This window comes from Ostrea edulis, chromosome 4 (assembly GCF_947568905.1).
Source record: "Ostrea edulis chromosome 4, xbOstEdul1.1, whole genome shotgun sequence".
Taxonomy (NCBI): Eukaryota; Metazoa; Mollusca; class Bivalvia; order Ostreida; family Ostreidae; genus Ostrea; species Ostrea edulis.
The window spans coordinates 58,372,525-58,388,991 of record NC_079167.1 but is presented as its reverse complement, the minus strand read 5'-3'; the positions used below and the strand labels follow the sequence as shown (position 1 = coordinate 58,388,991).

Here is a 16,467-nt window from a genome sequence, read left to right as displayed (position 1 = left end):
AACTTTGGGGAGTGTAAGAAATAAATAATTTTAGAAAAGGTGTTTAAAAGCGCGAGAAAATTCCAATGCGAAGACTGGTAAAATATTTAGAGAAATTTTTATCAAATCCGGAGATGAACGAACTAAGTGAAAAGAATCGTTAATTATATGTTGCAACTATTTATTGGTAGCTCAATAAAGCATCTAGTCTTATATAAGATTTGAACTTAATTCGCAATGTACCACAGCCAACAGCAAGCTATAAACAGTTTACGCCTGTCCGATCGATCGATACGAAAATGCGTTTGTCCGATCAGTCGATCGATTATGTATAATTTCTTTTCCGTGACGTTGCACGTGAAAATTTCTGATCTTGGCAGTTTCCGTAAAGTTACATGGTCTTATATTTGAATAAGAAAAGACCTCTAAATGGGATACATTTTCACAATGAAGCTCGAGTTATTTCCCCTTGAATACAGATTGCTGTCCACAATTCATAGCGTCAATATGTTAAGATTTATTATATTAATATATCTTATTGTGATTAAGTGGCAGTTAAGGGTTTTTATGTAATTAATGAAAAATAATGTGACTGCAAAATAAGTTTAATCATTGATTTTATGTATGTGTCCATTGTGTGGTTATTATTATTATTATTTTTTTTTTGCAGGCTATAATGTTGAGTCAGATGTAATGTTCAAAATCTGTAAAGTATTAGTTCCCTACTTATTTAAATCAGGATCAAGATATCTTTAGCATATCATCAATTAATTATTAATTTTAATCAATATTTTGGACGACCAAAACGCAATCAGATACATGCATAAATCACATGTGCAACCAACGCATGTACATTACATAGGCGAATCTAGAGGGGTACGGAGGTTGCAACACACATGTCCCTTTGATTTTGGTTTTAAAAAGAGTGCGAGAGAAAGAGAGAGTGGTATCAGAGTATAGAATTTATATATTTCCGGGAACATTATTTCTGCATTGATTGTAGAATAAAAATCTATAAATTCAAGCCGTTAGGATGGGGATAAAACTCCTGTAAGCTTACTAGTATGTTATCCGACATCGATTTTAACACACTGATTATAATTTTCAACATTCATCCTTCTCATGTAGAAGTTTTTTAATAAATTCTGCTTGATAAGAACATAAAAACAGGCCAGCCAACAAAGGAGCACAACCCATGCCCATGGGAATCCCAACAGACCATCGGAAGACCCGACCACCAAAGACACCGCCAACAAGGAACTTCAGCATACCTTCAACTCCAACCCCAGAGCACCTGCGTGTGAAATCTGAGTGGTGTCTGACAAAGTAACCCTTTAGATGACTGATCTTTAGATATGAACACCCTCGTTTTCCACCTCCACCGAAGAAGTAATCGTCCATGATGTCAAAAAGCCCAGTCTTCAACCCACAGTGAGGAACGGTCGCACAAAGTGTCAAAAAGTCACAAGTCCTGATGCTGCCGATGTGAGGAAAGCCCCATGACCCCAAATTCACTAAAAAGTTCTTCAGAATCCCCCAGAACCCACACCACCTCCAAATTAATCCTTTTGCAAGGATGAGGCCTGGCTGTCCTTTCGAGGTCAAAGTTTGTTTTCTCCATACTTAGCGATCCAGTGGATTGATCCTATACAATCCTGTAGAATCTAGGTCTTGTTTTACTAACTCATCCCATGTCAGCTTTGGTCTGCCTGTAGCTCGACATCCAGTGACATTCAGTGTACGAACCTGTGTTCTCCAACCTGTACTGCAGCCAACATGTCTGAATAACATCAGCGATGTTTCTAATGTTAAGCTGAGTAATAAGAAACTCAAAGGTGACATTCACTTCAGGATTGAGTAGGCAGATCCATCTTATCATAGCTTTGTTGTTGCATATTAAGTTTTCTTAGAGTGGTGGCTGTTAATTCCCACGCTTTGGAACCATATAGCAACACAGGTCTAATGTAAGTTGAATACAGATGGCCTCTGGAATTGTGATTGTCAGATGTTTGTTTGTCAGGATTGGAAGAAGCTCTCTGAATTTCTTCCAGGCAGACTTCAATAGCGTTGTTGCTGCAAGTTCACATCCCCCGCCAGATGACAAAGTGTCTCCAAGGTTACAGAAATTCTGCCATAGGCCTACCATCTATAGGTCAAGTGAGTCCATGACAGCGCAGGCACTTGTGTCTTTAATCAGTTTTATGAGGACCATTGATTCCACTACATTTCTTATGGACCCAGAATGAGCAGCTGTTACAGAAAATGGAGTTTCTGCCTATGCCTTTTAGGCAGATTAAACATAGATATTTTCCTGATCTTCTCATCAATTTCATATTCAAGTCTGACATCATCACTTTGGTCTTGCCCACGTTGACCTGGAGTCCTTTCTCCTCTTAACTTTTCTTCCACTAGGCCACTCTTTCGATCAGTGGAGGTGTCAAAATCTGCTAGATCGTTAGCATACAGGAGCTCCCAAGGGCAGCTTGTACAAAATTGGAGCGACAGTACTTCCAGTACAATGATAAACAGCAACGGACTCAAAACAGATCCTTGATGAACACCAACGTTGACATTAAACTTGTTACTATAGCCATCTCCTACACAAACACGGCTTCTTGCATTGAAGTACATGATTTGCACAATCTTGACCAACCATTCATCAATACCTATAGCTTGCGCATTGCCCACCAGATGATTTTCCTAGGTACTTGGTTGAACGCCTTCTCCAGGTCATTGAAAGCCAAGTATAGGGATTTGTTGGCTGTGATGTGTTTTCTTGCACAAGTGTCATATGATGAATATGGTGTTGATGGTTCCTCTACCTGGCATGAAACCAAACTGCATGTCGTCAAATTGAATTTGTTGTCTGATCAGTTGTTTCACGACTATCTCTAAAACTTTCATTATGTGGTCAATCAACTTAGGGCCTCTATAATTACCCCTATGTAGTGCATCACCCTTGCCTTTGTATAAACTGACTATATATATGCAACTTTCTTCCCATTCTGTTGGAATACATGCTTCTCAAACAATGACATCAAAGAGATCACATATAAGTGCATATAAGATGGACCTGGAGCTTTACCTGTCATTTTTTGATAATCTCAATAGCGATTGGGACACTTAGACCCTCAACAGGAAGTTCATCAGTAAGGTTGTTTTGGTTCCATGGGAATTCTTTGTTTTGCAGTCTGTCATAGTGCTGCTTCCATGCCATTTTCCTGGTTTCCTCATCCAGAGATCGTGCACACTCTGGCTCATCATTCCTAACTGGTTTTTCTCCCGTTACTTCTTGATTGTACCGACACATTTGCTTGGCTATCTTGTAAATGTGTGCAATAATTGAATTATTGACATCCACAAATACTTAATGATATCTTCAATTATTTGCAATGTTATTAGGTCTTCCATACATGTGGGGATAAAACAATAGAGAGTACAGCAATTACCAAACTTTAAAAGAAATGCAATGACCACATCATGCCTTAATGTACCAAGTAATGAAAATTATGACAATATGCAATCAAAAGCTGTAGGGCATCAGATATTGCAGGAAATAGTAGGAACATAGCTCTATTTCTCTTTATAGTTAAAAAGTTGACATGCCTTCAATTAAGGAGGAATACTACACTAGAAAAAATTGATATCGATGAAAAGTGAAGGATATGTGCAACAATATTTTGAAATTGGAAACTTTCAAATTTACTTTATTTAGTCAAAAAATGCAGTTTTATTATAAGGTAATAAAAAAAAATTCAAACCCCTGCTGGACTCGAACCTGTGATCTACAGTGCAGCAGTTGTCACAATGACCTACTCTTAATTAGGTAATTAAATCCAAAACGGAATAGATAAATATTGCCGATATTTATATTTCCCCTTCATGTTTTAAAAGGAAGTCAGCCATTATGATGATGTGGTATATACCTCCTTAAGTCAAACACTTGAGATAATATCTTTAGCACATATTTGTGTGCACAATATGTTGAATGCTCCATATATGTCGTGAACAAGCAAGACAATCTCTAGCACATGAGATAACAAGTTGAATTCACAAGATAACATTCTGAAAGAGCATTGGGTAATATGTTGAGCACCCAAGATAAAGTCAAGTGAACAAGATCATATCTTGAGTGCATGATATAATCTATATTATGTCGGGTGCACAACACGTGTCAAATTCTTGAGATAGGTTGATTGCTCGACATACTTTTTGTGTAACGAGAGTAAATACCATACAACCATTATAAAGAAAAAAGCGTAAAACCAAAGAATTATTCATGGTTACAGTGTTTAATCAAGTAACATTAACAAATGTTAAAAGTTCTACACTACTGAATAACATACATTACTGCAAAAATGCACACAGAAACGTACGTGTGTTACATACTGAACTAAAGGTGCATTTCTACACCAAAATTTTACTAATGACTTGTTAAAGGATCTCATATGAAGTATAATCTCAACAGTAAGAGAGTGATACAAGCCCTCAATTATTTTATATGAAGTTTTTGTGTTTCTTATTTCAGAAAGAGTTTTGTTTGCCAATAAGAAATTTTCATTCATGTAGACGTTCTAATTTTAAAATAAAAAAATATCTATGAAAATATAGCGGTTTTTGTGTTACTTGTCAATATTTTTTAATTATACAGCTATAACCTTAAAACAAAACACCATGAAAATGGAGACAAATATATTTGACAAACATATTTTTGATAAATATTGAGATTTATAAAAGGACCCCAAAAAAATGCAGAAATATTGCTATTTTAATCTGTAAGCCATTTTGCAACTATAGAGAATGTAGTTATCTCATTAAAATGTTACCCATTACTGATCAGGCTTGGTTAATCAGAATTGAATTTGCATTATATACAAATTTTGAGCATTTCATTACAATTTCTTTAAAAAGTATATTTTCTATATATAGTTTTTCTAATTGACATGTTTTGGGATTTAAAAATATTAACAAATAACATTTCTAATTTTGATAAATTCTTTTTTACTAAAAAATAACAATGTCTATCCAAGTCATCTAAGCATGTTTTATTAGATATTCATATCATGCATCAAATCACAGCAAAATTTGGACTTCAAAATATCTTATTTGCAAACACCTTTCTATTACTCCAAGAGAGAGAAAAAAACCAAAATATTTATTAAAAAATTGAGAGCTTGTATCACTCTTTCAATGATGTAATCATATACTCGATGTGAGATGCTTTGATGAGCCATTAAATAAAATTTTGTTGCAGTGATCCACCTTAATAACAGTATTTATTTGATGTAAATTACATGAAAGCACTGAATTTGAGACATTTAAATTGTACATCACCTTGTTAAAAATTGAACAAAATAATACATGTACTAACATGATAATTTAAATATGAGCACTGTTTTTCACTGCAAAATTGCTTGGCGTACTTTTCATCACTTACTGGTGCAGATCTCCCAATAACTATTTCAATAGAACGTTTTTTGAACAACAATATAATGTGGAAGATATCCTTATTTGCAGTCTCTTTACTATTCTATTTCATCAATTATATCATTTTGATGCAATTCAAACCACTATACGCAACATGGATATTTTCGCATTTTCAAAAAAAACAACCAATTTCACTGTTTTTTTTAATTCACTGGGTTTTTCCCTCCTCAGTCACTGCATAAATGTCAAGATAAAGTCCCTTCACTGTTCATTTCAGTTTGTCCCACAATGAAAAAAACAAGCAAAAATAAAATGGACTGCAGTAAAAACTAGAGTTCTCCTAACAAGACTATAATATCCACCACAGGGCATTCCCAAACCTAGGTATATTGAAATAACCGACTTAGTATATATGCTTTCTAAATAGACTTTGATGCTGCTTAGTAAATCTGCAATACACACATTGCAAAATCATTGCTTATACCCAACTTTTACAATCCCAGTCATTACATGTTTGAAGTATGCTTTATTACTTAGACTGAGCATCATGACACACCATCTACTCAGGATTCTTGCAACAAGACAGCTAATAACAGAACATTGTGCAAGTTGTGTTGATATACTTGTTCAACTGAAGATGGAGGAGACCTTGATGTTATTTATTCTGAGTCCCAAAGTCTCTACAGCACAAAATGAAGTGAGTGTAACTTTACATTCCACTTATCATAAAGAGAAAACATCTCTAATTTCTAAATGCTGTTCTTAACTAGTCATTAAAGCACAATTGTAGGTTTAGATGGAGCCCCCCCCCCCCCCCCCCCCCCCCCCCCCCCCCCCCCCCCCCCCCAACGATATTCACAACTTTTCCTACTCTCAAATCAAAGATGCTACTCAACACTTTCTTAAATTGATTGGCCATGCAGTTTCTGAGAATAAGTTGAAACCATTACATTCAAATTCTAATGGACAACAAGCAATGAATGACCGTATAATGGGTATTTTCTACGATTGTCCATTAAAATTTACCATTGCAAAAAATATATATCGATACATATAGGCAAAATGCAATCGCAGAAATTGGAAATGCAGAATATAATTTGCTACCTTTTAGTGACCAGATCGCGGAAATTTCCACCCAAAGAAAATACCTGTTATACAGTATGACCGACAGGCACTAATCAGAATAGGTCCCTAAATCAAGTGACCAAAAAAAAAACAAAACCCAAAAAAAATTCTTTAAAAAGTGATGAATTGATGCAAAGAACAAGAGCTATAGTTGAAATGGTCTCTACAGTATATCTACATATCAACCAAAAAATGTAATGATAAAAATCGTTCTTACTAATATTAACCACAACTGTCAACAGGCCTGAATCACCTACATATCATTACCAATTTTAGATGCAATGGATCATTACCAATTTTAGATACAATGGATCTTTTAAGTGTGTTCTTTAAACTTTGTAAATACTATATACACAGTTAAACTTCGGTATCTTGAATACCATGGATATGTCGAAGTGATTGAGAAGTCCCAACCACTTGTTCCATAAGTATTTTACTCCTGATGTTCCATTAAGTATTTTACTCCCGATATCTCAAATCCTCGGATATTTCGAAGTTTTTTCTTGGTTCCATTGAGTTCCAGATAACAAGGTTTGACTGTGTGTATAAATATAATATATATTCACTTAATTTTACAGACAAGGCATCACTTTGTTTTTCTGTACAAATTACCATGGTGTCACAATATACAGGGTTTACTGTGCCTTTCAGACATTTCTCTTGTATTAGTATTATGTAACAGAAAAGAGCTTCTCAAATATTAGCCTTCGAGTGCAATGAAAATATAGGTCAAATTTTTCATCATATTGACCAGCTTAATGGCATAATGGTGCCTTTGACAAAATTCACTAACTATCTTTAAACTTCAGCTATTCTAGGGATTACTGATGTGCAAGTAATAGTAAGTGTTGAGTTCTATTTCCATTCTATTTTAAAATTGTCAGAGCAACACTTTTCGGACAGAGAGATTTTACTGACTTGGTGATTCATAGACATGTGGCCATTTAATGCAGACAAATTTTTAAACAGAAACAATGAACTCTGGGTTGACAAAAGAGAATCCTGCAAATTCAGTCTGGTCTAGGTTCATGATGAATAGTTTGTCTGTTGGTGTAAGTTTCGGGGCCTCGCTGGTAAACTCTCTGTCAAAATTGCTGACATCTTTGCGGCTTTTCTGTAAATTGAAAATAACACACTTTATTGAATTATGAACATGGAATGGCACAATGCAAATCGCCTATCAGCCAGATCACAGTGATATATGTAGTCAATGATTGCCATGGACAAATAATGGAACTTCAAAAGATTTGATTTCCATACAGATTAGCTCTCTTTTGCTCCCTACAGACAAATCTATAAGTTGTAAAGGTCAATGTCAAGATTTGATGTATATATCTATGACAAAGACCAGACTTTCTCCTAAATAGAATCTCCTCCCAGTTAATCACACTATCTATTCACAGTAAATATTTTCAACTAATCCTATCAAATGTTCAGTGAATTTGAAAATATTGCATCAATATCTGTTACATTCTATTATAGATAGCTTTAGTGACCCTGTAACAATATTTACTGAATGTCTGGAAGACACAACATCACTGGAAACATGAAAATACAACAGAAATAAGATCATCATACAGACATGACGACAAGCTTCATAGTATGCTATACATTTAATGTTATCTTGTGTGTAAGATCTGTGATACGAGACCTACAATGTTTTGTAGTATGCTATACATTTAATGTTGTCCTGTGTGTAAGATCTGTGATACTTACGAGACCTACAATGTCACACATATTGGAATACCGATACAGTCTACTCTGGATATATTGAAATTCTGGGGATCAACCTCAATTGTTCATTACATGTATATCCAAAGGTCGATATAACTGATGTTGAACTATATAAATAATGTTACTGGGGATTTATATTTACTTCAATATAATAGATAGTTCTATATATATATGGAATACACTGTATTTCTTTTGATATAAGAATAGAGTTATCCAAGTATTGATACAACACATTAACACATTTGCTTGATAAAAGGTGAGTGCTGTAAAATTTTCCAAAGGACTATACATGGCCACCCTACTTTTTGTAGGGGTGATTATGCAAAAACCAGAAATTGACCCCTCTAAAGGTGGGCAGTAAGGGTGACAACTGTAATGAAACAGCAGCATCTCCAAGTTGTATTGCAGTAGGTTGCTCTTCTACAAAATATCAGTCTATTGATGAGGAAAAAAATATCAATTTGAAAAACAAATTATCTTAAAAACATGGAACAGTCAATCACTGTTGACAAAGTAAATCTTCTTCCACTTCTCCATCTGATGAAAATCTGTCCCTTTCATACAAAAGTTTTATATCTTTCTTCAAGATTAATTCTAATAATAAAAAGCATGTCACAGATTCCTTCTAAAAACAGATCTTTCTTTAAGATAATACCATACTCACATTATTAACTGATAAAAGTATAGAAAGTATATTTATTTCCATTTAATAGAGTTAAAACTATTAAATTATCAATTAAAATATATATAGGTCATCGTACTTTTTTAGATGCTAGACATACATAAACAGTATCATGTAAAAACATCAGAAAAAAAATTGCAATTTTCCTTAAACAGCATTATAAAAAATTTCACAAAAAACTGGTTATGGTTATAAAATAATATTCATAACAATTTCATGAAACTTTACAAAAATATTCAAAATGTCCGTGAAAAATAAAGGAAATCTATCGCATAATGGACTTGATAAAGATATCAATGAAAACAGAGTTATTGCCCTTGAATTCAATATTTTGAAACATATAATTGATTATTCATATATAATCTAGACTTTTGAAATATTTTACATCGAACAAGATTTTTTACAATAACTATTGGAAAAGACTCCAACAAAATATAAGTTCCTATCATACATAAATCTATGAATATCATTGATTTTGCAAAATCTTATGATGTCACTTGATGGTGGAATTACTTTAGATAAGAATATTGTTTCTACATTTTTCTGTTTTTCATTTCCTGAAGCCGAAATGTGTACATGTACATGTTCTTTTATTTCATAATCTGAAAGAAGATCTATTGGCTTTACATGTTACTTTTTCACTCCACTGAATCAAACATTGGAACTCCCACGACATCCAAATATTAAAATACAATACACGAATTTTTATGAGTTATAATGTGAGTAAAAGAACAAATCCATTTTTGTTTTCATAAGGTTGCTTTAATAGTGGTCAACAAACAATGGCGTAGACAACAAGTTTTAACAGTCAATAGAAATAATGTAATCTGTTAAAGAAAAAAAATCCAATTTCTTACAAAAAGGTGACAGAAAATTAGATATTGCACAAACAAGACTAATAGAAAAAATCCTTTGGGTAAAAATACATTTAATCTTTAGAGCTCAGTTTTCACATGTCACTGATTAAATACAATTTATGCATAAGAATTTGGTGGGATTTGTCATAAAGTTAAATAAAGATTATAAGAAGACTGCAATATATATGACAGTCATTTATAAAATGCTACGAAAATGATAAATATATAGGCAAAAATCTAGAAACCCTTCCCAAAGTGCAAGTACATGCTCTTGTATACCGTACACATAATGTATAAACAATTACAACATACCAGTGTTGGTGTAGTAGTATTGTAATAGTATGACATACACCATTATCAATAGTTCATAGACATTGATACTTGTTCATAGGCAAACACTGTTCAGCAGTATGCAAAATATACAGATACCTGCAGATGGTTACATATTTTCTATCTATTTTCATAAATAATAAACCTCTGTCTACATAATGTACAATGCCTATTAAGTCGGCAATGCTCTTAGAGAAAGGAACTCCACAAGTTTTGAAGTGAACATTGAAAATCTCGAACTCTCGACTACATTTACACTAGCTATCTGGGATTGAACTTAATTCAGGAGACAAGAACATTATGTAAATTTCTCAAAGAAAGATTTTGTTTAGGTTAAAATACTGTCATTCCTCTGGGGGGAAAATAGATAGAATTTTTTTGTCACAATTCCTCTGTGACAGTGTTGGAAAAATTAGTTTTTTTTCAATCATTACAAGACAGTTTCAATCTATTCTCCTCACTTGTCACCATGATAACTTAATAGACTTGCTCAATCATGTAATACTTCTTCCATAATACTAGAGAACCTCTTTCAAGGACACCAGACACATCCACTGGCAGAAAATTGATTCCTACCCCCCTAATGAGTGCTGAATTAAGATAGAAAACAGAACTGCTGTCAATACGCAAATTTCTGATGATACAATTTACAACTGAACAAAGTAATTTCAGTTCATATATATACACTACTTAATTTTTTTAAATTTCCAATCTTAAAGAGCATCAATTATTACAAAAAATAGCCCTATACTGACTTTCAAAATACACAAAATGCAAAAAAAAAAAAAGTTGTAAATGAGTACACTCAGGTGATATGAATTTGATTTTCTTATCAAGCTGGGAATGCCTATGGCACAAAGACTAATGTGAAATTACTATTCTATGCAAATGATTTAAAAATTTCAATCAGATAGATGATTTCAAATGACAAACTGTTTTCAAAAGACACTTGTTCATGCTAAATGGTGGAATATCAAGAGGAAAATACTAAGAAGTAGAGGTATTGAGCATTTTTCATAATGACTGAATAAAATGCATCTGGCTCAGTAACGAAACATGGGCTCAGTCTTGAGTCAATGTATGATGTACAGAGAAAAACATGCATATTCTGACACATTGTACTTATTTCAAACCAATGATATCAATGAACAAATTGCAAAATAACCTGATCAGCAAGGCTATCACTTTCCACATTCATTAATGCTACTGAGTAGAACAATGGTAAAGTTCCAATCAGGGCTTAGTTCTTTTTTACTTGCCAATCACATACATGTAGATCAATTTAAAATATGAGGTTTCTTCTTGGCTAAATAAATGAGACAAAAAAAAAACAAAAGACAACATCTAGAAACAGCCATACTTTGAACTGATTAATAGAGTGCTCCTGCTATACTGCATGGAATACATTGTGTGGGTTAATTATCATACGTCAAATGTACAATCGGATTATATCTAGACAGAAATCTGATCAAGAACATGAAAAAATAAATATGCATGTACATTAACACTGATCAAATGCTAGATGCTTTGCATACATATTTTTGTTCTCTTCTAATGCACAAAATTCATCCTAAAAAAATCTTTTGCACTTTTTAAGTTTCAGTTCAAAATGTACATGTAAAAAAAATGCATTCCTTCGTTACATTAAGAAAACTTAAGAAGAGCTCTGATATTCTTTTTTCAAGACACACAAAATTTGCAGCAGGTTCCATGCATTGAAAGTAAAGGAAATCATTGTTCCCAACTTTAGAGTAAGGAATCATTCAAGTAACTCAACAGTTTTGGTAAGGTCACATGTGATCTGTCACATTTTACAGCAGTAATGCTAATTTGGGAAGATATCTCATATAGTCACTTAATGTATAAGTACTATATATATATAGAATTGGTTTTGAAGCACCTGTACAACAAAAACTTACCAATTGATAAACCAATCATTTAGCAGAGTCATGGATACTTTTTGTTTCCAGTGGACATAATGATATAGTTTGAAAATTTTTAAAGACTGTTATGTTTAAACTTTGATATATACATAAATATATATAAGCATTCATTCTATATAAAAAAAAAAAAAAGAAGGAAAAAAAAAGAACAAAACCAAGTACACTACACACCAAGGTCATATTTGTTAACTCTAAACAACAACAATGTGCATGTTTACATACAAACATATATACTCATAATCACATAACCTGCACATCTCAGGACATTTTAAACAATTTCAGTTTGATTGCATATGCACATATATAACAAATCTCATATGAAAATTTCATTTTCTAACATATCTCAAATGATTTCCTTAATAATAAGAAAGTTTTTTTTTTAATGAAATGTTTTCTCCTATAGACAATCTTTTAAATCTTGAATCTTGAAAAATAACAATTTTCAAACATAAAGGTTCTAAATGTCCAACACCCATATACCCAATATATTACAAGGAATATTTTTGTGTGTGTAAAAGTTCTAGTGAACTATTATAAGACCGTTTGGGTACGAGCAAAATCAGTAAAGAAAGGATTGACGTAAGTAAAGTCTCGGAATGCATTCTCGTCTATGTTCATTATAACAACACTGTCTGTTGGCGTGTTTTTCAGTTTTGCAGCAGTGAACATCTTGTCAAAATTTTCAGCCTTTCGTGGACTACTCTGTAAAAAGCAAATAAAAAAAGAAACGAATACATAAAAAAACAACAAAAACACAAGAAATAATAATAGAATGACAACAAAATCAAAATTCTAAACAGCAAATTAACTATAACAAAATGCACCATCCACCCATTCCCAATCCGATCTCTCTCTATATATTATTATATGCATATAATTTCCTCTCCTAATATTTCCTGTAGGTTCCTGTTATTTTAAAGCTTCTTGAAAGACTTAAATGCAATAAGTATGCTTGTGTAAAGTTATATAAATGCACAGCTTTAATGTGACTTTTGTTTCTTCCAAAAATCACATGTATGGCAATATTATACTTCATGGTTTTCCCATTTGTAAATGTCCCACAATCTAAGAACTGCCAACTACAGTGTGACCAGCAGACGACTGATAAAATGATCCCCAGTTGTCGTGACTATGCTTCACAGGCAACACAAAACAAGAATATCAGTAAAACTGATGGATGCTCCCAAAGTGCATGTAAACAATAAACTACTTCATATGATGAATGACTTGATAAAGAGATGTTTCTACTTTTAAAGGAAATGTCTAGTGCTCAGACTTGTGATTGCAGGCATGTATATGAAAAAGTTTTTAAAAGACTTTTTTTCATATACAAGCCATATGTTTTAAGTGACCTTGACCTTTCAAAAATGACTTGAAGTGACCTTTGTCCAAATGTCATTTGCACAATGATCACTAACTGTTGAAATGAGGTGGGGTTTTTTCATATATAAGGCATATCTCTAAATGACCATGACCTTTTAAAATGACCTTGAGTGACCCTTTGTCCAAAAGTCAATCACACAATGATCAATAATTATTGAATTGATTTTTTTCCCCTCCATACATGAGGCACATCTGAGCGACTTGACCTTTACAAAATGACCTTGAGTGATCTTTGTCCAAAAGTCATTTGCACAATGATGAATAACTGTTGAAATATTATTGAAATGAAGTTGTTTTTTTCATATATAAGGCATATGTTCTGAGTGACTTGACATTTGCAAAATGATATTGAGTGACCTTTGTCTGAAAGTCATTTGCATGTTATACTTATGTGATAAGGAACTTTTATATCAAAAACTGTCAAAATAATTTTTATATTGTTCTGAGTGACCGTGACCTTTCGAAAATGACCTTGAAAGACCTAGGTCCCAAAAACCCTGGTCTCAAGGAACATTTGTGATCAATTGTATCAATTTCTGATGAAAGGACTCAGACAAACAGATATGAGAACAACTATATGCTCCCCTGAATTTTTTAGGGAGCATAACACAAGAGGCCCACGGGCCACATTGCTCACCTGAGTCACCTTGGCTCATATTAAAAGAGATTTTTATATATTTGCATGCAAAACTTTGATCCCCTATTGTGGCCCCAACCTACCCACGGGGGCCATGATTTTTAAAAACTTGAATCTGCACTGTCAGGAAGCTGCCATGTAAATTTGAACTTGTCTGAACCAGTGATTCTTGAGAAGACTTTTAAAAATTAAAAAATTTGAATTGGTACTATGTCAGGAAGCTTTCATGTAAATCTAACGTTTTCTAGCCAAGTGGTTCTTCAGAGGAAGATTTTTAAATGACGCCACCCTATCTTTGCATTTTCATGATTATCTCCCCTTTGAAGGGGGCATGGCCCTTCATTTGAACAAATTTGAATCCCCTTTACCCATGGATGATGTGTACCAAGTTTGATTGAAATTGGCCAAGTGGTTCTGGAGAAGAAGATGTAAATGTGAAAATTTACGTCAGACAATGGAAAGTTTTGAGCTAAAAAAGCATGGTTTCAGGAAGCAAGTGACTGCTCTAATCTGCTAAATGATTATCATACTAATATGTGCACATTTCCCCATACATCTTTCCTGGCCAATTAGTTCAATAGCAACAAACTGTCAAGCACACCCTTATGGGTGAATAGAATGGCTGCTATTACTCCAGTCAGACTAAAGCCTATTGAACTATGCTCTTCCTTTCACATAACAAGTTGTCTTGTCAATGTTTATTGAAAATTTGCTTGCTTTATTATAGTGTGATTTTCTATACCCAAGTGATTGTATTTTGCACATCAGTCTAAACCAGCCATTCCAACATAGAAACTATCCAATTCAGCTTTTCCTGTTTGAATAATTAAAACCTGGGGTTTTTGTGGTTGGGTTTTTTTTTTGTGTTTTGTTTTGTTGTGTGGTTTTTTGTTGGTTTTTTTTCGTCCATATGATGAAAATCTACCAGTAAAACAGTGTAAAGAAAGATGTGCCACTACTGATTTCAGGTGAATGAAGTGAAGATATCCAAGGATATCATGGTGACATTTAACATGTGGACATCTGCAATCTGATATCTGAACCATTTACTTACAGTAATCCCAGTTTGCGCCTTAGTAATGATACAAAATCTGAATAATATAGTCGCATAAAACAACATGCACATACTGGTACATAGACTGAAACAGACAAAGCCCCTGACCAATCAAATAATAAAACATCTTTGGATAACTGGTAAAACATTAAAGACAGAAGCACCTTCACCTCTCATTACAATACATAAATCTACACACACTGGATGAGTTTTGGAACTTTGGGAATTCAGAGAAATGTATGATGGTGAAACATCATGATTCAAATCCAGAAGCAAGTCCAATGGTGACAAATTTGACCTTGGTTCTTAACATATGACCATTATCTCAACAACAAAAAACTTGCTTTCACCTTGACCTTTCAGTTCAATAAATATTAAGGATTTTCAATCCAGAGCATAAAAGTCTTCCAAATTTTGCAAATTATATTTCAATTATTTACATAATCATAGGGCAAAATTACAAAATTGTAGACGATATTGGTGGGTTGGGGGTGTTTCTATGTACTTATCAATGAGCCAGATGGTACCGCATATAAGCAGAATTTTTAGCAAGGATTTAATTTTGGCATAATAAGCGAGGGTGTTGTGATCGCTAAAATTGAATATTGTTAACAATTTATTTCACATCGTAGTTAATAGTTATCTTTCTTGAAGTTATAAAGTTGCTAAAATTAGCTCTCGCTAAATATATATACCATTTTTATGGGAAAATCCCTAAATTTATACGGTATTAAATTTGAACTTTTTAAACTAAAAATTCAACATCTAGTGGATTCAAATATATGTCTGATTAAATCTCTAACATAAATGAACTACAATTAAATAATGAAATGCTTTCTTTGGTTTGTTAAACAGGAGATTACGATCACAAATACTGCAGAAAAATGCTTATAATCTACGTTAGCAGGTTATGCATATTTTTTCCTGCAATGTTTATGACCTTTATCTCCAATTTAACAAACCAAAGAAAGACATTTTATCATATATTTTTTTCCAGCAACATTTTTAAATATCAATACTTTCAAATAAATAAAATATAGATATTGTTGACCTCTTGCAAGTCAAAAATCACCTGATGTTAAATTGTCTCCATATTTGGTAATGATTTCCATATTTGAATGATAGTAAAGGGAAATAGCCCAAGAAGGACAAACTCTAACATAAAAAATAGGTAAGCACTATTTATTATTCTAAATTCAAATAAAAAGTAAAAAATAAACCAGAAAACATATTTTTCAAAAATTTTAACAATGCTGCGAAATAGCTAGGTCATGGAGTTGGTGGAATGTGAATCTTCACACACAAACACATGACAC

At 33.1% G+C, this 16,467-nt stretch overlaps 1 protein-coding gene across 5 annotated transcripts in view; it reads right to left on the bottom strand.

Annotated features, from left to right (window-relative positions):
• Positions 1-4,250: 4,250 nt before the first annotated feature.
• The window catches only part of LOC125669579 (calcium-dependent protein kinase C-like), a 105,877-nt gene continuing 93,660 nt past the window's right edge, over positions 4,251-16,467 (bottom strand). For 3 of the 5 annotated variants that reach the window (XM_048904181.2, XM_048904184.2, XM_048904185.2), the window contains one exon: positions 9,688-12,779. In XM_048904181.2, the coding sequence (XP_048760138.1) occupies positions 12,609-12,779 (171 nt within the window). In that variant the 3' untranslated portion in view covers positions 9,688-12,608. Of the gene's footprint in view, positions 7,646-9,687; positions 12,780-16,467 lie in introns of those variants that run through there. The other 2 variants (XM_048904183.2, XM_056163168.1) reach the window with 1 other exon arrangement.